The sequence below is a fragment of the Myxocyprinus asiaticus genome, chromosome 48 (genome assembly GCF_019703515.2).
Source record: "Myxocyprinus asiaticus isolate MX2 ecotype Aquarium Trade chromosome 48, UBuf_Myxa_2, whole genome shotgun sequence".
Taxonomy (NCBI): Eukaryota; Metazoa; Chordata; class Actinopteri; order Cypriniformes; family Catostomidae; genus Myxocyprinus; species Myxocyprinus asiaticus.
In genome coordinates, this window is record NC_059391.1 from 3,969,977 (window position 1) to 3,993,051 (window position 23,075).

At 38.9% G+C, this 23,075-nt stretch overlaps 1 protein-coding gene across 4 annotated transcripts; it reads right to left on the minus strand.

Annotated features, from left to right (window-relative positions):
- Positions 1-1,859: 1,859 nt before the first annotated feature.
- On the minus strand, positions 1,860-22,137 carry LOC127437460 (uncharacterized). Of its 4 annotated transcripts, none has more exons than XM_051692397.1 (9): positions 22,047-22,137; positions 21,357-21,430; positions 21,054-21,152; positions 20,834-20,938; positions 19,868-19,930; positions 10,198-10,302; positions 9,232-9,294; positions 8,510-8,572; positions 1,860-2,083 (listed from the first exon to the last, which is right to left on the minus strand). In XM_051692397.1, the coding sequence occupies exons 2-9, from the start codon at positions 21,413-21,415 to the stop codon at positions 1,978-1,980; spliced, it is 663 nt and encodes a 220-aa protein (XP_051548357.1). In that variant the 5' UTR covers positions 21,416-21,430; positions 22,047-22,137; the 3' UTR covers positions 1,860-1,977. The 4 variants fall into 4 exon arrangements, with proteins under 4 accessions (XP_051548357.1, XP_051548355.1, XP_051548354.1 ...); XM_051692396.1 differs by lacking the exon at positions 1,860-2,083 and adding an exon at positions 6,541-6,790; XM_051692395.1 differs by lacking the exons at positions 1,860-2,083; positions 8,510-8,572; positions 9,232-9,294; ... (2 more) ...; positions 20,834-20,938; positions 22,047-22,137 and adding exons at positions 2,097-6,790; positions 19,146-19,208 and having other exon boundaries at positions 21,357-21,403.
- Between the last annotated feature and the right edge of the window lie 938 nt (positions 22,138-23,075).

Below are 23,075 nucleotides of genomic sequence, written 5' to 3' on the forward strand. Positions count from 1 at the left end.
AAGGGAGCTTCTGGCAATGGCTAAGAAGGAAGAATGAAAAGTGGGCTGTGAAGAAGTGAGACAGGTAGTAGGGTAAGAGTAGGGATAGGGCACATTTGTGATGTTTGAGATTATGTTTGGTAAAATTACATTAAGGGAAGGAATACTAGGTCTGGTGTCTTTCTAGTATGCAAACTTGTAGGGATGTGCCGAAGGCGAATACCAAGTAATGACTTCAAAACGGAAAACGGATTCATCCTAATAATAGAAAAAATATTTGTTTGACTGATTATCCAAGAAGCACAAGTATAAATAGATATTTTTAACATATCCAAAATTACAACGAAATGATGTGTCTGTGAAGTCAATATTAGCCAATTAAAGTGTAAAACTCAGGAATGAAAATGTGCACGGTGTGATTTCAAACAGGATGGCCACCGTCTTGACTCAGTTTGCTTCATCACCAATCCTCCACCAAATTTCACAGTGGGTGCAAGACACTGTGGCTTGAAGGCCGCTTAACCATTAGAAGACCAGGTGGAGGATCGGTGATGATCTGGGGGGGTGCTTCAGCAAGGCTGGAATCAGGCAGATTTGTCTTTGTGAAGGACACATGAATCAAGCCACGACCAGGTTATACTGGAAGAAAACTTGCTTCCTTCTGCTCTAAAATTTTCCCCAACTCTTTGGGATTGGTTTTTCCAGCAGGACAATGCTCCATGCCTCACAGCCAGGTCAATAAAGGTGTGGATGGAGGACCCCCGGATCAAAAACCTGTCATGGCCAGCCCAATCTTCAGACCTGAACCCCATTGAAATCCTCTGGAATGTGATCAAGAGGAAGATGGATGGCCGCAAGCCATCAAAAAAAAAAAGCTGCTTGAATTTTTGCACCAGGAGTGGCATTAAGTCACCCAACAGCAATGTGAAAGACTGGTAGAGAGCATGTCAAGACGCATGAAAGCTGTGATTTTGCTAAGCAAAAGCAGCATGCATGCGACAGCCCATTTGGTAGGTAAATTCAGAACTTAACATCATTCTTGTATTGCTGATAGAAAACATAAGACTGATTGTGGAGAAACAAAGTGCTCTATGACCCTTAATTTTTTTATAAGGATTAATTAACAATGGAAAACGTGTGGGATGCAGTTATCTTAGTTGTTGCAGATGGTAAATTCACAAATATTTTTGGAAGTGAGTCCTTTTTGTGAGGAAAGTACTCAACACAAACATTTTGGCTGGCGTTTGAAAAAAAAAATCTATTCAATGGTTGTGCATAATTGCTTTTCTCGGACTATATTAATATTATTAAGAGGGAAATAATTCTACAGGACTACATTAGGTTACACCGGCATCATGTAAATACGATTTCATGATAATCATGTTTGTAATACTTATCAATAGCTCACTCTTGATATAACTTTATTTTCTGTATAAAATGCAGCAGCTACTGCAGCAGAAATGCTGCTGGTGTAAAAGCACAAGCGTTGTTTGCAGCTAAAGTTTTCGTGATACACTGCGTCTGTTGTGCGCCAGGCGTCACAGCGTGAGTGCTTGAATGAGCAAGCACAATTTTTTTTTTTTATCAACACACACACAGACTGACTCAGCCCTCATGTAACATAAAGTATCCTATAATCCGATTTATACTTGCATTTTTGAGTGAAATAAAAATAAAAAAAACTTTACATCCATTTGCCAATTCTATGAGATTAGTAAAAGAGCACAAGAATTAGGGATGTGCCCAAAGCTGAATACCTTATTCGGAAAGTCACGAATAATGACTTATATATATATATATATATATATATATATATATATATATATATATATATATATATATATATATATTGTAAAGAGGACGCGAGAAGCAGTTTTCCTGGTTCAGGTCAGGGTTTATTTTCTCTCTCTCTGCAGCACCAATTACAGTCTCCCAGTCTTTGCGTTATGCACAAAGTTAATCAACAATTACACACCGCTTCACAAAAATAAACTCTCATCATTTGTAATAAAAACTCCTTGCTTCTTGCTCAGGTCTGTCGTGCCCAGGCTCTCTCTCTCCTATTTGCGGTGTGTCTCTATTTATGCCGCTCTCCCCGTGCTCACTGAAATTAGAGACAGGTGTTATACATAATTTAGCTCAGGTGTAAGCGCCCTTACCGCTTTTTCTCTCTCCGGAGAGATGCTTGACCACGCCCCCGCTGCCACATATCCCCACCGCCCGACTCAGGCCGGGGCGACATCCGGCCTGCCTACCACTCCCCCCCCATTCCTGGAAAGGAAGTCGGCGACAGCCATCTGCGCCCCTGGTCTGTGGACCACCTTGAACTTAAACGGCTGAAGAGCCAGATACCAACGGGTGATTCGGGCGTTAGTATCTTTCATGCGGTGGAGCCACTGGAGTGGGGCGTGATCCGAGCAGAGGGTGAAGGCCCGCCCCAACAGGTAGTATCGGAGAGTGAGGACCGCCCACTTGATGGCGAGACACTCCTTCTCCACGGTGCTGTACTTAGTTTCCCTTAACGAGAGCTTACGGCTAATGTACAGCACCGGGCGCTCCTCCCCCCCCACCACCTGCGAGAGCACGGCCCCCAGCCCCCTGTCTGAAGCATCTGTCTGTAAAACAAAAGGGAGAGAGAAGTCAGGTGAATGTAACAGCGGCCCCCCGCAAAGTGCGGCTTTAACTTGCGTGAACGCCTGTTGACACTGCTCCGTCCACTGGACCGGGTCTGGAGCTCCCTTTTTAGTGAGATCAGTCAGCGGGCTGGTGACATCCGAATAGTTAGGCACAAACCTCCTATAGTAGCCGGCCAGCCCCAGGAACTGCCTCACCCCCTTTTTGGTCTTGGGTCTCGGGCAGGTCGCAATCGCCGCTGTCTTGTCAATTTGGGGCCGCACCTGCCCATGGCCCAAGTGGAACCCCAGATACCGTACCTCCACCCGCCCAATCGCACACTGCTTCGGGTTCGCTGTGAGCCCCGCTCGGCGCAGCGATCTCAGAACCGCCCTCAGGTGTTGCATATGCCGCTGCCAATCATTGCTATAAATGATGATGTCATCTAAATAGGCAGCGGCGTAAGCTGAGTGCGGCCTGAGGATTCGGTCCATGAGACGCTGAAACGTAGCCGGGGCCCCAAACAAACCGAACGGAAGTGTCACAAATTGGTGTAATCCAAACGGTGTGGAGAAGGCAGTTTTCTCACGGGAAATTGGTGTCAAGGGGATCTGCCAATAACCCTTCGTCAAATCCAATGTCGAATAAAAACGAGCAGTGCCCAACCGATCGAGCAACTCATCAACGCGAGGCATTGGATATGCATCAAATTTAGACACCGCGTTGACTTTTCTATAATCCACACAGAATCACACAGACCCGTCGCTCTTAGGCACTAGAACAACTGGGCTGGACCAATCACTGTGGGATTCTTCTGTTACCCCCATATCAAGCATCGCATCCAATTCCTCCCGAACAATTTTCTTTTTGTGTTCGGGTAGTCGATAGGGGCGGCTACGTACCACCACCCCTGGCTCGGTCTCGATGTGGTGATGGATGAGGTTTGTACGTCCCGGTAGAGGGGAAAACACATCTGCAAACTCCTGTTGCAACCTGGCAACCTCCGCGAGTTGGCTCGGTGAGAGGTGGTCTCCGCAAGTGACCGGGGTGAACTGTTTATGTTTTGAGCTCACCTCCGGTCCGAGCTCTGCCTTCTCGGGAACCACCGTAGCCAACGTCACGGGGACCGCCTCTCTCCACAATTTTAGGAGATTGAGGTGGTATATTTGACGTGCGTCCCCTCTATCGGATCGTTTAACCTCATAATCGAGATCTCCCACTCGTCGTGTGACCTCAAAGGGTCCTTGCCACTTGGCGAGTAATTTAGAGCTCGATGTGGGAAGCAATACAAGCACTTTATCTCCCGGTGCAAATTCCCTTAGCTGAGTTCCCCTGTCATACAGTCGGCGCTGTCGTTCTTGAGCTTGGAGCAAATTCTCCTGTGTTAATTGCCCCAAGGTGTGGAGTTTTGCTCTAAGATCAAGAACATACTGAATTTCATTTTTACTGTTCGAAGGTCCTTCCTCCCAGGCTTCTCGCAATACATCAAGCACGCCGCGTAGGCGTCGCCCATACAGTAGCTCGAATGGGGAGAAGCCAGTGGAGGCTTGCGGGACCTCTCGTACTGCAAATAACAGGGGGTCGAGCCATTTATCCCAATTTCTAGCATCGTCGTGCACGAACTTACGAATCATGTTTTTGAGGGTTTTATTAAATCGTTCCACCAGGCCATCCGTTTGAGGATGGTATACACTGGTGCGAATCGATTTAATATTTAATAACTCGTACAGTTCGCATAGTGTCCGTGACATAAACGTTGTGCCTTGATCGGGGAGGATTTCTTTCGGAATCCCCACCCGGGAGATTATTTTGAAGAGTGCCTCTGCAACACTGCGTGCTGAGATGTTGCGAAGAGGCACTGCTTCCGGATATCGCGTTGCATAGTCCACTAGGACCAATACAAAGCGATGTCCGCGTGCTGACCGTTCTAATGGCCCGACGAGGTCCATTCCAATTCTCTCAAAGGGGACCTCGATCAAAGGGAGAGGGCGCAATGGCGCTTTTGGGGTGGCCGGTGGGTTAACCAGCTGGCATTCGCGGCATGCCGCACACCACCTGCGGACATCGCCGCCAATGCCCGGCCAATAGAAACGGGCTATTAGACGGTTCAGTGTTTTCCTTTCTCCTAGGTGACCTGCCATAGGATTATAATGAGCCGTCTGGAATACCATTTCCCGACGGCTCCTTGGAATCAAAAGTTGGGTTGTATCCTCTTTGGTTCGAGTATCCTGTGTCACTCGATACAACCGCTCATTTATAATTGCAAAATAGGGATATGAAAGTGCGATGTCAGGCTGGAGTCGTTGACCATTGATAACTCTCACTTGGTCAAAGGCGTGTTTGAGGGTTTCGTCTCACGACTGCTCCAAAGGGAAATCCCCCTCAGGGAATTCCCTGAGAAGGGGAGGGGCCGCGGCCTCTCCCCCTCTCTCGTCATCATGACGCGGAGCTGTCGAGGACGGCCCCGGCTCCGCCTCCCCTGCCAGAGCATCGCACATCACACATCTCCCTATTCTCACACAGGACCCATCCGCACAAATTCCCTTTAATAAAGTTTTAAAATCAGGCCAATCAGTCCCCAAAATCAGCGGATGGGTGAGGCGGGAACTAACCGCAGCCTCCACTCTATGCTTTTTCCCCCGAAATTTAATTGTCAGGGTCACCACTGGATACTTGTGAATATCCCCGTGTACACACTTCACCTTCACCGTTTTGGATGTGACCAATGCCTCGGGTTGAACCAGGCGTTGGTGGATAGTGGTTTGGTTACACCCGGTATCCACCAACGCTTGGTGAGTACCCCCCTTGACACTTACCGGTATCCGGTACGCTCCGGCCCGGTCGGGGACAGCCTGTGGGAGGTCAGAGACCCGCACCACCGTCCCCAGCTCCATCAGAGGGCACTGATCTCGGAAGTGGCTCGGGTCTCCGCACCTCCAGCAGGCCGGCCCAGGCGCCACGCCCGCACTTGCGTCGGCGGGCGCCCCCCCCTGAGGGGGAGAGCGGTGGGGCACTGGAGTAGGGGAAGGTGTCGCCTCCCACACCCGGGGAACTGGTCTCAGGGTCTGGGTTCCTCCTCGTCTGCGTGGGGCAGGAACGGGACCTGGAGAGAGAGCAGACGAGAGAGAGAGAGGGGAGGGGGAAGAGACAGAGGGAGGAGAGAGAAGGTAGGAGGGATCTTCTGTCCTCGGGATCGCCGCCATGTGGTCCTCCGCAAGTCGGATAGCTTCCTCCAATGACGCCGGGCGGTGGCACTGGACCCACTCCGCTGTTCCTTTTGGCAGTCGAACTGTGAACTGTTCCAGTACCACCTGGTCGATAATTCCCTGGACGTCGCGATCCCCCGCTAACAGCCATCTTCGGCAGGCGTCACGGAGCCGCTGGGCAAAGGCAAACGGGCGGTCAGAGCTTTCCAACTTCAAGCTCCGGAAGAGTTGACGACTTTCCTCCAGAGTGCGACCAACCCGTTGCAAGATGGCTTTTTTTAGATCTCCGTAGGCCAGGAGGCTCGACGCTGGCAGTTGTTGAGCCGTGAGCTGGGCTTCCCCGGAGAGTAGTGGGATCAGTCGGGCTACCCATTGACCAAGCGGCCAGCCCCAGATCTCGGCGGTCCGCTCAAACAGATCCAGGAAAGCCTCGGGGTCGTCCGCCGCCCCCATTTTCTGTAATGCTGGCGGGGGTAACGGTGTGGGTGTGTCCGGGGTCGCGGCTGAGGATGCCCCCTGGCTGAGGAGGCTCTGGATCGCCTGCCGGTCCTCGGCTTGAGCATGCATGAGCTCGACAAACCGGCGGTCTTGATCTTGCCGGAGCTCAAGCAGCGTTTGTTGGTGGTTCCGATGTAGGCTGGCGAGGGCTTGGAGGATCTCCGCCAACTGGGAGGACTCTACGGGACGACCTCCATCCATCTTCGACCCAAAACTTCAGTTCCCGGGTTTCGGCACCAGTGTAAAGAGGACGCGAGAAGCAGTTTTCCTGGTTCAGGTCAGGGTTTATTTTCTCTCTCTCTGCAGCACCAATTACAGTCTCCCAGTCTTTGCGTTATGCACAAAGTTAATCAACAATTACACACCGCTTCACAAAAATAAACTCTCATCATTTGTAATAAAAACTCCTTGCTTCTTGCTCAGGTCTGTCGTGCCCAGGCTCTCTCTCTCCTATTTGCGGTGTGTCTCTATTTATGCCGCTCTCCCCGTGCTCACTGAAATTAGAGACAGGTGTTATACATAATTTAGCTCAGGTGTAAGCGCCCTTACCGCTTTTTCTCTCTCCGGAGAGATGCTTGACCACGCCCCCGCTGCCACATATATATATATATATATATATATATATATATATATATATATATATATATATATATTAGTTTGACTGATTATCCAAGAAGCACAATGATAAAGCGACATTTTAAATAAACATATCCAAAATTTTGTGTGGTCTTGACTCTGTTTGTGGTCTTTGTTAATTGTGTGCATCTGGAGCTGATCAAGTGTAACATTAAATAAGATATGACATCATATACACTTCCCACTTGAAATGTCTGTTAATGTATCACACGATTCACACATAATGATTCTCATGTATTTATTTATAGCAAACCTGAGTGCAATATTAAATTCCTGACCTGAAGTGATGATTTCACATCTGAGCTCATCTTTCCGTCTCTTAAAGTTGATCACATTTATATCCACATCAGCGAAGGTAATTATTTGTTTAAGACTTTATTCCGAAAAATGTTTAAATGCTCCATAGAGTATTCATCTATTCAGAATGTTAAATGAAGAAACTGAAACATGCTTTTCTTCTTCCTTAAACTGTGCTAAATTTGAGAATGTTAAGTGTTCTTGAACTCTGGTAAGGCGCTATATAAATTTAACATAATTATATTATTATTATTATTATTATTATTATTTAACTAAATAATGGTGTCCTATATCGTAAAAATTCCTGATAGACTTACGAGACTTTCACCTGTTTGTAGGCTATATCCATTTATTTTAATTGTTTTTAATGTTTGAATTTGTATTTATTATTCACTGCAAAATGTGTGCTTGACATTTCACATTTTGCTTGACACCTCCTGCCTCCAGAGTAATATTATACATGCACAGACACAAACGAAAATACTGTTTCAGCAGATATTAATATCAGAAATACCAGGAGAAACCACAGTTAACAACATATTCCACAGTTAATGTAGCCGACAAATTCAGCATCATCTGGTATGAAAAAAAATATAATAATTTAACTAAACAATATTTGTAGCCTACAATATTAATAATAGTAATTATTATTATTATTATTATTATTATTATTATTAGTTGTAGTAGTAGTAGTATTAGGCTATTATTATGAAAAAGGCATGTTTTATTTGTAGAAACTATAAATGTAAGAGTAACATTTAAAAATGGGTGTTTCATTTAGTTTTGACACATGTCCGGTTTAAGCCCCACCCACATCCAGTTCTATCCGAATACAGAGACAGATACAGATAATTTTGTCATATGAACAGATACAGATAATGGCTTCGCTGCACACCACTAATAGGAATACACTCCAGTTTTTTTTATGTTTATGATGATTTATAATACATGCACATATATTATAAACTGCACAAATGCTGGATTATTCAGCAGCAGCAACTCGGAAGCATGAAAATAAAAACTCTTATCTTAATGGTCAGTCTGTTTTCATTGCCGCCTGGAGAAAAATAATCGGTCTGCTTTCCGGGAAAAAAACAAAAACAAAAAAACTTTGGATTGTCGACGGATTTGTCAGACCTGATGTATAATGTATGATGTATTCCTATTCAAAAGCTTGTACAGACATTCACACCGAAATTTAGGATGTTGATTGTTATTTTTTATTAATAAATAACATTCATTTTTATCACCCTGATGCAAATACGGTATATGGTATTTACCCCATAGTCATGGACACACAGCTGGGTTCTGGTGAGTCTGAACTCTTCTGCTGGACTTGGCTTCTGTAATAGAGACATTAGGAGACTTGTGCAAAGCTGTTAATTTACTCATAATGATGAGATGTGACTAACTAACAGTATGTTAAACTAGAATTTATGTTTAAATTTAAGACTTTACATGCGACAATCTTTAAAATTAATCATTTTAATGGACCCGTCACTCTTCATGGACACACAGCTGGGTTCTGGTGAGTCTGAACTCTCCTGCTGGCTTGGGCTTCAGTGAAAAAGAGATGTTACCTCAATCATTTAAAATATTTTCAGAGATTCAGAGATGTATTTATTCTTAATGATGACATGAGTGAGCAACTGAGCTCGTGTGAATCTAACAGCAGAACTGTAAAATCCCTGCTTGACCTGTAAATTGGAAAAGAGGTCAAACCCATCAGAAAGAAATCTTGGTCACTATCAATTGTCGATTGTTATTTTTTATTAAAAATAGGGTGTTAAATATTTTTAACACAACTAATCATGCCCCTGTAATCTCTGTAAAAAGGAGCTTTCCTAGCAAAAGAGTAATTCAAGCTTGACGTACCACCTTCATATTTTTGTGCGAATCATACACATGTATATAGATATACTGTATATAATTACTGTTACTCCATGTTAACCAAATTTCAGATCTCTAAAATAAAGTTTTGACTGTAGTGAGAGTGTCTCACATTTTACACTCCTTTTGTTTCCTCATCCTTCGTTTCTTCGTTTCCTCTCCCTCCTGTAGGACACTATAGATATATTCAATGTAAACATTAGCAAGCATATATGTGCATATATATATATTTGATTTCATATAACAAAATTTCCCTTTAGGTATGTGATTGTATTTAATTTCATTATTATATTTTGGCAGATGCTATTTGCACCCTGGTGCAAATAACGGCATATGGTATTTACCCCACAGTGCAAATAGTGGCAGATATTATTTGCACCCCAACCCTTGTGCAAATAATGGTAGATATAATTGTACCCTGGTGCAAATAGTGTCAGATACTATTTGCAACCATATTTAAATTCTAACATACAGTATGGGCATCACTGCAGTGTTTATTGTGTTTATTTAGAGTCCCAGAGACACACTACATTAACCCCTACCCCTAAACCTAATCTTAACCTTACCTTAGAAAAAATAACCTTGGTTTTACTACAGTAACCACTGTTTCACCATGGTATTTTTTTGTAAATTTACAGTAACCAAAAAATTAACCATGGTTACTATATTAACACCATAGTAACACCATGGTTAACTGCATTGAAACTATGGTTTCTGTCTAAAAACTTGGTTACTACAATATTACTATAGTAATTCAGTGATGCAGTCTACACACACGTGATGCCGAGCCGCGGGAACGAATGAGATCGACAGACCCCGCCTCCGGATCAAACCCTTCTCTGCACTCTCCGACATTCACTGTGACCAAATCACTGCGATGAAATTAACATCAAGACTATTGGGGTGAAAATAGTTGCACTGTGTGGCAGATGCTATTTACACCAAGGTGCAAATAGTCACTCTGTATATTTTATTGTATTATCTGTATTCAAAATTATTTATTTCTGACAATAAAATAAAAATCATGATCAGCTAAGCTTCTGCTCAGCTAGAATATTTGTAGAATTTAATGATTTACCTGTGGAAATCTTTAAAATTAATACATTTATCCATAGACCCATCACTCTTCATGGACACACAGCTGGGTTCTGGTGAGTCTGAACTCTTCTGCTGGACTTGGCTTCTGTAATAGAGACATTAGGAGACTTGTGCAAAGCTGTTAATTTACTCATAATGATGAAATGTGACTAACTAACATTATGCCAAACTAGAATTTATGTTTAAGTTTAAGACTTTACCTGTGATAATCTTTAAAATTAATCATTGTAATCGATCCGTCACTCTTCATGGACACACAGCTGGGTTCTGGTGAGTCTGAAATCTCCTGCTGGCTTGGGCTTCAGTAAAAAAAAAAAGATGTTACCTCAATCATTTAAAATATTTTCAGAGATTCAGAGATGTATTTATTCTTAATAATGACATGAGTGAGCAACTGAGCTCCTGTGAATCTAACAGCAGAACTGTAAAATCCCTGCTTGACCTGTAAATTGGAAAAGAGGTCAAACCCATCAGAAAGAAATCAAGCCCATCGGAGTTTTACCAGAGCTGTTGAATGTTGGAGGAACAGCCTCCCTCTTCACAACCTGCAGTTTGACTCATTTCAGTTCAACAAATCTGAGGGAATAAAAGGGTGTTGAATAGTACAATTGAAATATTCATTTTGGTAATTCCAACATAAGTAAAACACTTGTTATTTGCTTTTACACAAGGTGGAGACACATATACAGTATATATATATATATATATATATATATATATATATATATATATATATATTAGATTATATTATATATTTATTTATTTTATTTATTTATTTATTTATTTATTTTTTACTAAGGTAACAGTTCTTTGTTTAACTTGGTAACTAATTAGCTTGACATTAATTAATTTGTAAGCATGAATACTGTGTAAAGTGGAGAAAATACTAATATATATATATAAGTAAAAAAGTGCATGAGCTCATTTATAAACAATTTATGACAAAGTTTAAATATATTTGTAAGCATTCAAATGTACATTATCAAATGATCTGTTAATCATTATATAACATTTGTAAAATATTTGTAGATGTTAAAAAGTGCAAGGCCATATAAGAATGAAATAAAACCATTCGTAAGTGAATTCACATTAACTAATGATCTGTTAAGCATTATATAGTGTTTTGTAATGATTTATTAATGAAATGTATTATAAAGTGTAACACTTACAGGGTTAATAAACATAAAACACTTACATTAAACAACTCTTCACCACACTGTTAACATGTTTTCTCCTTCATGGAAACTTTTAAAAGAACTGTCTGCTGAGAACAAATGTAACCCAACTGGTTTATCAACATGAGGCACATGACATAACCCCACAGGTTTAGAGAAAATGAATTACATAACAGCACTGTGTTCGGATTTGTTTTTATCCAAGAAGGGGGAACTGTCAGAATTCCTTAGTGTCCCCCTCTTTTAATGTTTTGTTTTAGATTTGACAGGTGCCACGTGGCGGTCGCAATCTCTGCACTGATTCACTCTGACTTTATAACCACAGCCGCTCGTTATCAGCTGCACCAATTTCCCCTTACCCCATTTCATTTTTCTCCCTTTTTTATCTCCCTTTGTTTTCTGTCCTGTTCCATATTGTCTTGTGCCGTTTGCCTTGTGCATTCTAGATGGCTTGTTTTGTATGTTCAGTGTGTTTCCCGGTTTAGATCCCTGCCTGGTACACTGCTTGTGACTCTCCCTTTCCGAATTTTATCACCTTACCTGTTTGCATCTCTGATGTGTAGACTGTGGCCTGCTCACTGACTACTCTCTCATGCCAATTGGATCTACTAGCTCAATTGACACTCATCTGCTCCGCCTGGGAGAATTTAGTACTGTTTGCTCATTCATCTGTTAACCATTTATTTCAATAAATTAGGGATGTCACTATCGATTATTTTGGTAATTGAGTAATCTAACAATTATTCTGACTATTAATCGAGTAATCTGAAAAATTATTTGATTGCATAAAGTTGTCATGTTTGACTAAAATAAAAGTTTTTATGTATTTTATGATTGGATAAAAACAACAAAACCATTGTGCAAACAAAATCTAAAGCCAACAGACACCCAAAGCCTACCATGTTGTTTTAGTGCAATGTAAAAATAAAAATAAATAAATAAATAAATAAATAAATAAAAATCTAACATTTAGAGAATAAAGTCATAATATTTTGAGAAAAAAGTAAAAATTATGAGAATAAAGTTGTAATATTTCGAGAATAAAGTAAAAATTATGACAATAAAGTCATAATATTTCGAGAATAATGTCAAAGTTATGAGAATAAAGTTGTAATATTTTGAGAATAAAGTCAAAATTACAAGAATAAAGATGTAGCATCATGAGAGCTCTCTGTTCATGAATGAGGGGTGCATTAGTACAGGAGTTTGTAATCCTGTGGGTGCCTGTAAAGTGAGGCACAGATACAGGCTTGCTCTCAAGTGAAAAGAAAAATAATTGGAACTGCTGTGAATTATATAGGTCCATTTAAAGACATTGTACAGATTTACTAAACAGTTGCGCAACTTTTGCACATGGTATTTCAGCGCAAAAACCTGCATCTTTTTCAAAAACCACCCACAATCTATTTTAGCAGGCAATCAGCACTGAAATTGTGCTGCATCTTGAGTATTTAAAATAAGTCATTGTCATTTCTTTTGGTGCAAACATGCTCTTTTCTGTGTAAATTAGGCTTATTACATATTGCGCTTCATTCACAAAAAATGCCTGCCGCAATTTAGATCATGCTATTACCGCAAATAAAAGTAGGCAGTCAAATTAATTTGATTTAAAAGAGATGTCTGAGAACATTTTTAACTCATCATATTAGCAGTAATTCATCAAACACTGATCAAATGATGGAGAAGAGCGTTATAGCTTGGCATATAGCCTATCCAGATGTGCTGTGTAGTCAAGCACACTTTTTCGGCATGTTTAAGAGATGATTTAGGTGTCTGGATCACAGTGGACATGTACAGTCCAGACGGGGTCAAATTCGATGGTCTGCAGCGTGCTAATAAATAGCGCAATTACCATGCACAATTCATTCATAGTGAATGTGGTAACCCCTCAGTTAAAGTACTGTTTTGAGAGCAAGAACCAACAAAATCAGACCATGTCTGGGTTTCCTAATAACATTGCAACTTAAGCGTTTAAGATCATCTTAACTAACGTTGCTTGTTATTTTAAGGTGGAGTAACGGCTGTTTCCCAAACCAGCAAGCTGATCACTTGTTAAAGTATATTTAAGTGTTATGGGATTTGTCAGGCCCAAAAGTGCTGAAACTTTGGCAAATATGTCCAGGAGTTTGTCCGGTCAGATGCTGAAGGGGGTCCATGCTGCCACTGTGAGGGCAAGCACCCATGCCTAAACCTGCCACTAATTGGCTTGAAAAAGCCGTCGCAATGTGAGTTACCAAGGGAAGAGTTCCTCTTGGCATAGCTGTAAGTAAGGGACCAAAGAGAAAGTGCAATTTTCCTTTGTTTTTTTTGTTTTTTTGTTTTTGTTTTTTTTAATAGTTTGGTGTGAACTGCATGTCCAATATAAACCTTCTTTTTGTAATAGTTTATTTTTTTGTTGTTGTTAAAGGAGATAGAGACATGAAACCAGTGTCATTCAATAGAAGAGGACAGTTGGCAACTTTCACAATCTTTCATTTTTTCCCAAATTGTTGAATCGGGAACTGCATGTCCAAAATTAACCTTCTTTTTTAAATTGCTTTTATTGTTGAAGGAGATAGAGACACAAAACCTGTGTTATTTAATACAGGAGGACAGTGATCAAATTTCACACCCTTTCATTTTCATTCCCTAGTGGTTGAATCGGGAAATGCATGTTCAAAAAGTTCTCTCCATTTGTAATAGCTTTTAGGTTGAAGGACATAGAGGCATGAAACCAGCATCATTAAACAGAAGGGGACACTGCGCAAATTTCACAACCTTTCATTTTAACCCTAGTGGTTCAATAGGGAAATGCATGTCCAAAATTAACATTCTTTTTGTAATAGCTTTTTTGTTGAAGGACATAGAGGCACAAAACCAGCATCATTCAATAGAGGAGGACAGTGGGCAACTTTCACAACCTTTAATTCAACCCCTACTGGTTGAATAGGGAACTGCATGTCAAAAATTAACATTCTTTTGGTAATATCTTTTTGATGAAGGAGATAGAGACATGACACCAGTGATATTCAATTAAGGAGGACAGTGGGCAACTTTCACAACCTTTCATTTTACCCCAACTGGTTGAAAAGGGAGTTGCTTGTCCACAATTAACCTTCTTTTTGTAATAGCTTTTTTGTTGAAGGAGATAGAAACACGAAACCAGTGGTATTTAATACAGGAGGACAGTGAGCAACTTTAACACCCTTTCATTTTACCCCTAGTGGTCTAATAGGGAACTGCATGTTCAAAATTAACCTTTTTGTAATAGTTGTTTTGTTGAAGGAGATAGAGACATGAAACCATTGACATTCAATAAAGGAGGACAGTGAGCAACTTTCACAACCTTTTGTTTTACCCCTACTGGTTGAATAGGGAACTGCATGTCCAAAATTAACCTTCTTTTTATAATAGCTTGTTTTGTTGGAGGTAGAGACAGGAAACCAGCGTCATTCAATAGAGGACAGTGATCAAATTTCACACCATTTCATTTTACCCCTACTGGTTGAATCAGGAAATGCATGTTGTAAAATGCCAGCAGCCATATCACCCTGTAGCTCAAAACTGGTTGCCTACTGAAGCTACAGTAGGATGTAGTACCTGGATGGGAGACCTTTTGGGGAAACTAAGGTTGTTGCTGGAAGAGGTATTAGGGAGTCCAGCAGGGGGTGCTCACTCTGTGGACTGTGTAGGTTCTAATGCCCCAGTATAGTGATGGGGACACTATATTGTAAAAAGGCATTGTCCTTTGGATGAAATGATAAACCGAGGTCCTGACTCTCTGTGGTCATTAAAAATCCCACTGGTGTAACCCTGGTGTCCTGGCCAAATTCCCCCATTGGCCCTTATCAATCATGGCTTCCTAATAATCCCCAGCCATTAATTGTCTCTATCACTCCACTCTCTCCTCTCTACCAATAGCTGGTGTGTGGTGAGTGTACTGGTGCACTATGGCTGCTGCTGCATCATCCAGGTGGATGCTGCACACTGGTGGTGGTTGAGCAGAGTCCCCTGTTCACTGTGTAAAGTGCTTTGAGTGTAGTGTCAGAAAAGCGCTATATAAATGTAATGTTCATTCAAGTTCAAAAGTTTCTCTCCTTTTGTAATAGCTTTTAGATTGAAGGACATTAAGGCATGAAACCAGCAACACTCAATAGAAGGGGACAGTGCGCAACTTTCATAACCTTTCATTTAACCCCTAGTGGTTGAATTGGGAATTGCATGTCAAAAATTAACATTCTTTTGGTAATATATTTTTTGATGAAGGAGATAGATACATGACACTAGTGACATTCAATAGAGAAGGACAGTGGACAACTTTCACAACCTTTCATTTTAACCCTACTGGTAGAATAGGGAACTATATGTCCAAAATGATCCTTCTATTTGAAATAGCTTTTTTGTTGATGGACATAGAGGCATGAAACCAGTGTCATTCAATACAGGAGGACAGTGAGCAACTTTCACATCCTTTCATTTTACCCCAACAGGTTTAATAGGGAACTGCATGTCCAAAATTAAACTAATAGCTTTTTGTTGAAGGAGAGAGTGACACAAAACCTGTCATTCAATACAAGAGGACAGTGAGCAACTTTCACAACCTTTTATTTTAACCCTACTGGTTGAATAGGGAACTGCATGTCCAAAATTAACCTTTTGGTAATAGCTTTTTTTTTTTTGCTGAATGAGATAGAGACACGGAACCAGCGACATTCAATATAGGAGGACAGTGGGCAACTTTCACAACCTTTCATTTTAACCCTAAAAGATTGAACTTTGTATACTTTTATGTTATAATAAACATATTTAAGTGATAAATGATGTAGTGATGAACATCACTACATTTGTTCATACTACATTAATGACATTACGATATTAACTTCTACATGTAATCACATAAATATGTGCTTTCTATTAATTTAATAAAAATTGACTATAAAACATTTATGATGTTATTTGTACCATAAGGTTAACTGCATCAAGTAGTCAGTAGGGCAACGCTTCACCTGTAGGTAATTAGTAAGGCTTTAGATATATTGCTCTATGATTTACAAAGCTTTTTCTTAATATTCATGCTATAATAGTGACATAATTTAAATTCAAATGCAAAGTTCAGTTTTAATTTAATTTTATCTTTTTCAAGTTAAATTTTCATGTTTCAACATGTAAATTCTATGTTAATGACTGGGTGGTGCTCAGGAGAGGATACTTTAATACAGCGCTTCTCACGCTAGGGGGCGCAGAGAGGTTGCAAGGGAAATGTTCATTTTATGTGTCCTTCCGTGAAGCCGAGAATCCATTATACAGCACTTTTCAGGCTGCAAGAGTTGTGATATCAAGTTCACATTTAAAAATACCAAGTAAGCATTACAGAAAAATGCAGTACTGATTTTTGTTTAATCAGCCAGCTGAACAAATGAACACAGCATTGGAATCACACTTGTAAATATGTGCATCATGCTTGCAGCAGGCTTTATTTTGCAGATGTTACGGTAAAAATAAATACGTTAATTCAGTCTAATTGGATTGTTTCCAGATACACCACCGCAAACACCACTGGGTTTACCAAGTCCAACTGAAACAGTTGTACCTCAAAGCTACAGTACAGTACAAATCAGTCAATAAAGTCCGGCAGTGAAATGTATTTTTAAAAATAGATGTTAACCCTCCACCTCATCTGGTGGTCCAAGGGGAGTTAAATAAATGCAGTCCTGGGGTACAAGTTCTGAAAAAGGGCTTAAATCCCCAACCTCTAACCAAGTCTCTGTCACGAAGAAATGTCTTATTTACCAGCACCAGTGTAAAGAGGACGCGAGAAGCAGTTTTCCTGGTTCAGGTCAGGGTTTATTTTCTCTCTCTCTGCAGCACCAATTACAGTCTCCCAGTCTTTGCGTTATGCACAAAGTTAATCAACAATTACACACCGCTTCACAAAAATAAACTCTCATCATTTGTAATAAAAACTCCTTGCTTCTTGCTCAGGTCTGTCGTGCCCAGGCTCTCTCTCTCCTATTTGCGGTGTGTCTCTATTTATGCCGCTCTCCCCGTGCTCACTGAAATTAGAGACAGGTGTTATACATAATTTAGCTCAGGTGTAAGCGCCCTTACCGCTTTTTCTCTCTCCGGAGAGATGCTTGACCACGCCCCCGCTGCCACATATATATATATATATATATATATATATATATATATATATATATATATATATATAATTAGTTTGACTGATTATCCAAGAAGCACAATGATAAAGCGACATTTTAAATAAACATATCCAAAATTTTGTGTGGTCTTGACTCTGTTTGTGGTCTTTGTTAATTGTGTGCATCTGGAGCTGATCAAGTGTAACATTAAATAAGATATGACATCATATACACTTCCCACTTGAAATGTCTGTTAATGTATCACACGATTCACACATAATGATTCTCATGTATTTATTTATAGCAAACCTGAGTGCAATATTAAATTCCTGACCTGAAGTGATGATTTCACATCTGAGCTCATCTTTCCGTCTCTTAAAGTTGATCACATTTATATCCACATCAGCGAAGGTAATTATTTGTTTAAGACTTTATTCCGAAAAATGTTTAAATGCTCCATAGAGTATTCATCTATTCAGAATGTTAAATGAAGAAACTGAAACATGCTTTTCTTCTTCCTTAAACTGTGCTAAATTTGAGAATGTTAAGTGTTCTTGAACTCTGGTAAGGCGCTATATAAATTTAACATAATTATATTATTATTATTATTATTATTATTATTTAACTAAATAATGGTGTCCTATATCGTAAAAATTCCTGATAGACTTACGAGACTTTCACCTGTTTGTAGGCTATATCCATTTATTTTAATTGTTTTTAATGTTTGAATTTGTATTTATTATTCACTGCAAAATGTGTGCTTGACATTTCACATTTTGCTTGACACCTCCTGCCTCCAGAGTAATATTATACATGCACAGACACAAACGAAAATACTGTTTCAGCAGATATTAATATCAGAAATACCAGGAGAAACCACAGTTAACAACATATTCCACAGTTAATGTAGCCGACAAATTCAGCATCATCTGGTATGAAAAAAAAATATAATAATTTAACTAAACAATATTTGTAGCCTACAATATTAATAATAGTAATTATTATTATTATTATTATTATTATTATTATTAGTTGTAGTAGTAGTAGTATTAGGCTATTATTATGAAAAAGGCATGTTTTATTTGTAGAAACTATAAATGTAAGAGTAACATTTAAAAATGGGTGTTTCATTTAGTTTTGACACATGTCCGGTTTAAGCCCCACCCACATCCAGTTCTATCCGAATACAGAGACAGATACAGATAATTTTGTCATATGAACAGATACAGATAATGGCTTCGCTGCACACCACTAATAGGAATACACTCCAGTTTTTTTTATGTTTATGATGATTTATAATACATGCACATATATTATAAACTGCACAAATGCTGGATTATTCAGCAGCAGCAACTCGGAAGCATGAAAATAAAAACTCTTATCTTAATGGTCAGTCTGTTTTCATTGCCGCCTGGAGAAAAATAATCGGTCTGCTTTCCGGGAAAAAAACAAAAACAAAAAAACTTTGGATTGTCGACGGATTTGTCAGACCTGATGTATAATGTATGATGTATTCCTATTCAAAAGCTTGTACAGACATTCACACCGAAATTTAGGATGTTGATTGTTATTTTTTATTAATAAATAACATTCATTTTTATCACCCTGATGCAAATACGGTATATGGTATTTACCCCATAGTCATGGACACACAGCTGGGTTCTGGTGAGTCTGAACTCTTCTGCTGGACTTGGCTTCTGTAATAGAGACATTAGGAGACTTGTGCAAAGCTGTTAATTTACTCATAATGATGAGATGTGACTAACTAACAGTATGTTAAACTAGAATTTATGTTTAAATTTAAGACTTTACATGCGACAATCTTTAAAATTAATCATTTTAATGGACCCGTCACTCTTCATGGACACACAGCTGGGTTCTGGTGAGTCTGAACTCTCCTGCTGGCTTGGGCTTCAGTGAAAAAGAGATGTTACCTCAATCATTTAAAATATTTTCAGAGATTCAGAGATGTATTTATTCTTAATGATGACATGAGTGAGCAACTGAGCTCGTGTGAATCTAACAGCAGAACTGTAAAATCCCTGCTTGACCTGTAAATTGGAAAAGAGGTCAAACCCATCAGAAAGAAATCTTGGTCACTATCAATTGTCGATTGTTATTTTTTATTAAAAATAGGGTGTTAAATATTTTTAACACAACTAATCATGCCCCTGTAATCTCTGTAAAAAGGAGCTTTCCTAGCAAAAGAGTAATTCAAGCTTGACGTACCACCTTCATATTTTTGTGCGAATCATACACATGTATATAGATATACTGTATATAATTACTGTTACTCCATGTTAACCAAATTTCAGATCTCTAAAATAAAGTTTTGACTGTAGTGAGAGTGTCTCACATTTTACACTCCTTTTGTTTCCTCATCCTTCGTTTCTTCGTTTCCTCTCCCTCCTGTAGGACACTATAGATATATTCAATGTAAACATTAGCAAGCATATATGTGCATATATATATATTTGATTTCATATAACAAAATTTCCCTTTAGGTATGTGATTGTATTTAATTTCATTATTATATTTTGGCAGATGCTATTTGCACCCTGGTGCAAATAACGGCATATGGTATTTACCCCACAGTGCAAATAGTGGCAGATATTATTTGCACCCCAACCCTTGTGCAAATAATGGTAGATATAATTGTACCCTGGTGCAAATAGTGTCAGATACTATTTGCAACCATATTTAAATTCTAACATACAGTATGGGCATCACTGCAGTGTTTATTGTGTTTATTTAGAGTCCCAGAGACACACTACATTAACCCCTACCCCTAAACCTAATCTTAACCTTACCTTAGAAAAAATAACCTTGGTTTTACTACAGTAACCACTGTTTCACCATGGTATTTTTTTGTAAATTTACAGTAACCAAAAAATTAACCATGGTTACTATATTAACACCATAGTAACACCATGGTTAACTGCATTGAAACTATGGTTTCTGTCTAAAAACTTGGTTACTACAATATTACTATAGTAATTCAGTGATGCAGTCTACACACACGTGATGCCGAGCCGCGGGAACGAATGAGATCGACAGACCCCGCCTCCGGATCAAACCCTTCTCTGCACTCTCCGACATTCACTGTGACCAAATCACTGCGATGAAATTAACATCAAGACTATTGGGGTGAAAATAGTTGCACTGTGTGGCAGATGCTATTTACACCAAGGTGCAAATAGTCACTCTGTATATTTTATTGTATTATCTGTATTCAAAATTATTTATTTCTGACAATAAAATAAAAATCATGATCAGCTAAGCTTCTGCTCAGCTAGAATATTTGTAGAATTTAATGATTTACCTGTGGAAATCTTTAAAATTAATACATTTATCCATAGACCCATCACTCTTCATGGACACACAGCTGGGTTCTGGTGAGTCTGAACTCTTCTGCTGGACTTGGCTTCTGTAATAGAGACATTAGGAGACTTGTGCAAAGCTGTTAATTTACTCATAATGATGAAATGTGACTAACTAACATTATGCCAAACTAGAATTTATGTTTAAGTTTAAGACTTTACCTGTGATAATCTTTAAAATTAATCATTGTAATCGATCCGTCACTCTTCATGGACACACAGCTGGGTTCTGGTGAGTCTGAAATCTCCTGCTGGCTTGGGCTTCAGTAAAAAAAAAAAAGATGTTACCTCAATCATTTAAAATATTTTCAGAGATTCAGAGATGTATTTATTCTTAATAATGACATGAGTGAGCAACTGAGCTCCTGTGAATCTAACAGCAGAACTGTAAAATCCCTGCTTGACCTGTAAATTGGAAAAGAGGTCAAACCCATCAGAAAGAAATCAAGCCCATCGGAGTTTTACCAGAGCTGTTGAATGTTGGAGGAACAGCCTCCCTCTTCACAACCTGCAGTTTGACTCATTTCAGTTCAACAAATCTGAGGGAATAAAAGGGTGTTGAATAGTACAATTGAAATATTCATTTTGGTAATTCCAACATAAGTAAAACACTTGTTATTTGCTTTTACACAAGGTGGAGACACATATACAGTATATATATATATATATATATATATATATATATATATATATATATATAGATTATATTATATATTTATTTATTTTATTTATTTATTTATTTATTTATTTTTTACTAAGGTAACAGTTCTTTGTTTAACTTGGTAACTAATTAGCTTGACATTAATTAATTTGTAAGCATGAATACTGTGTAAAGTGGAGAAAATACTAATATATATATATAAGTAAAAAAGTGCATGAGCTCATTTATAAACAATTTATGACAAAGTTTAAATATATTTGTAAGCATTCAAATGTACATTATCAAATGATCTGTTAATCATTATATAACATTTGTAAAATATTTGTAGATGTTAAAAAGTGCAAGGCCATATAAGAATGAAATAAAACCATTCGTAAGTGAATTCACATTAACTAATGATCTGTTAAGCATTATATAGTGTTTTGTAATGATTTATTAATGAAATGTATTATAAAGTGTAACACTTACAGGGTTAATAAACATAAAACACTTACATTAAACAACTCTTCACCACACTGTTAACATGTTTTCTCCTTCATGGAAACTTTTAAAAGAACTGTCTGCTGAGAACAAATGTAACCCAACTGGTTTATCAACATGAGGCACATGACATAACCCCACAGGTTTAGAGAAAATGAATTACATAACAGCACTGTGTTCGGATTTGTTTTTATCCAAGAAGGGGGAACTGTCAGAATTCCTTAGTGTCCCCCTCTTTTAATGTTTTGTTTTAGATTTGACAGGTGCCACGTGGCGGTCGCAATCTCTGCACTGATTCACTCTGACTTTATAACCACAGCCGCTCGTTATCAGCTGCACCAATTTCCCCTTACCCCATTTCATTTTTCTCCCTTTTTTATCTCCCTTTGTTTTCTGTCCTGTTCCATATTGTCTTGTGCCGTTTGCCTTGTGCATTCTAGATGGCTTGTTTTGTATGTTCAGTGTGTTTCCCGGTTTAGATCCCTGCCTGGTACACTGCTTGTGACTCTCCCTTTCCGAATTTTATCACCTTACCTGTTTGCATCTCTGATGTGTAGACTGTGGCCTGCTCACTGACTACTCTCTCATGCCAATTGGATCTACTAGCTCAATTGACACTCATCTGCTCCGCCTGGGAGAATTTAGTACTGTTTGCTCATTCATCTGTTAACCATTTATTTCAATAAATTAGGGATGTCACTATCGATTATTTTGGTAATTGAGTAATCTAACAATTATTCTGACTATTAATCGAGTAATCTGAAAAATTATTTGATTGCATAAAGTTGTCATGTTTGACTAAAATAAAAGTTTTTATGTATTTTATGATTGGATAAAAACAACAAAACCATTGTGCAAACAAAATCTAAAGCCAACAGACACCCAAAGCCTACCATGTTGTTTTAGTGCAATGTAAAAATAAAAATAAATAAATAAATAAATAAATAAATAAAAATCTAACATTTAGAGAATAAAGTCATAATATTTTGAGAAAAAAGTAAAAATTATGAGAATAAAGTTGTAATATTTCGAGAATAAAGTAA

Coding starts and splice junctions, on each gene's coding strand:
- LOC127437460 (XM_051692395.1), bottom strand. CDS start 6,497: ATGGATGGAGGTCGTCCCGTAGAGTCCTCCCAGTTGGCGGAGATCCTC.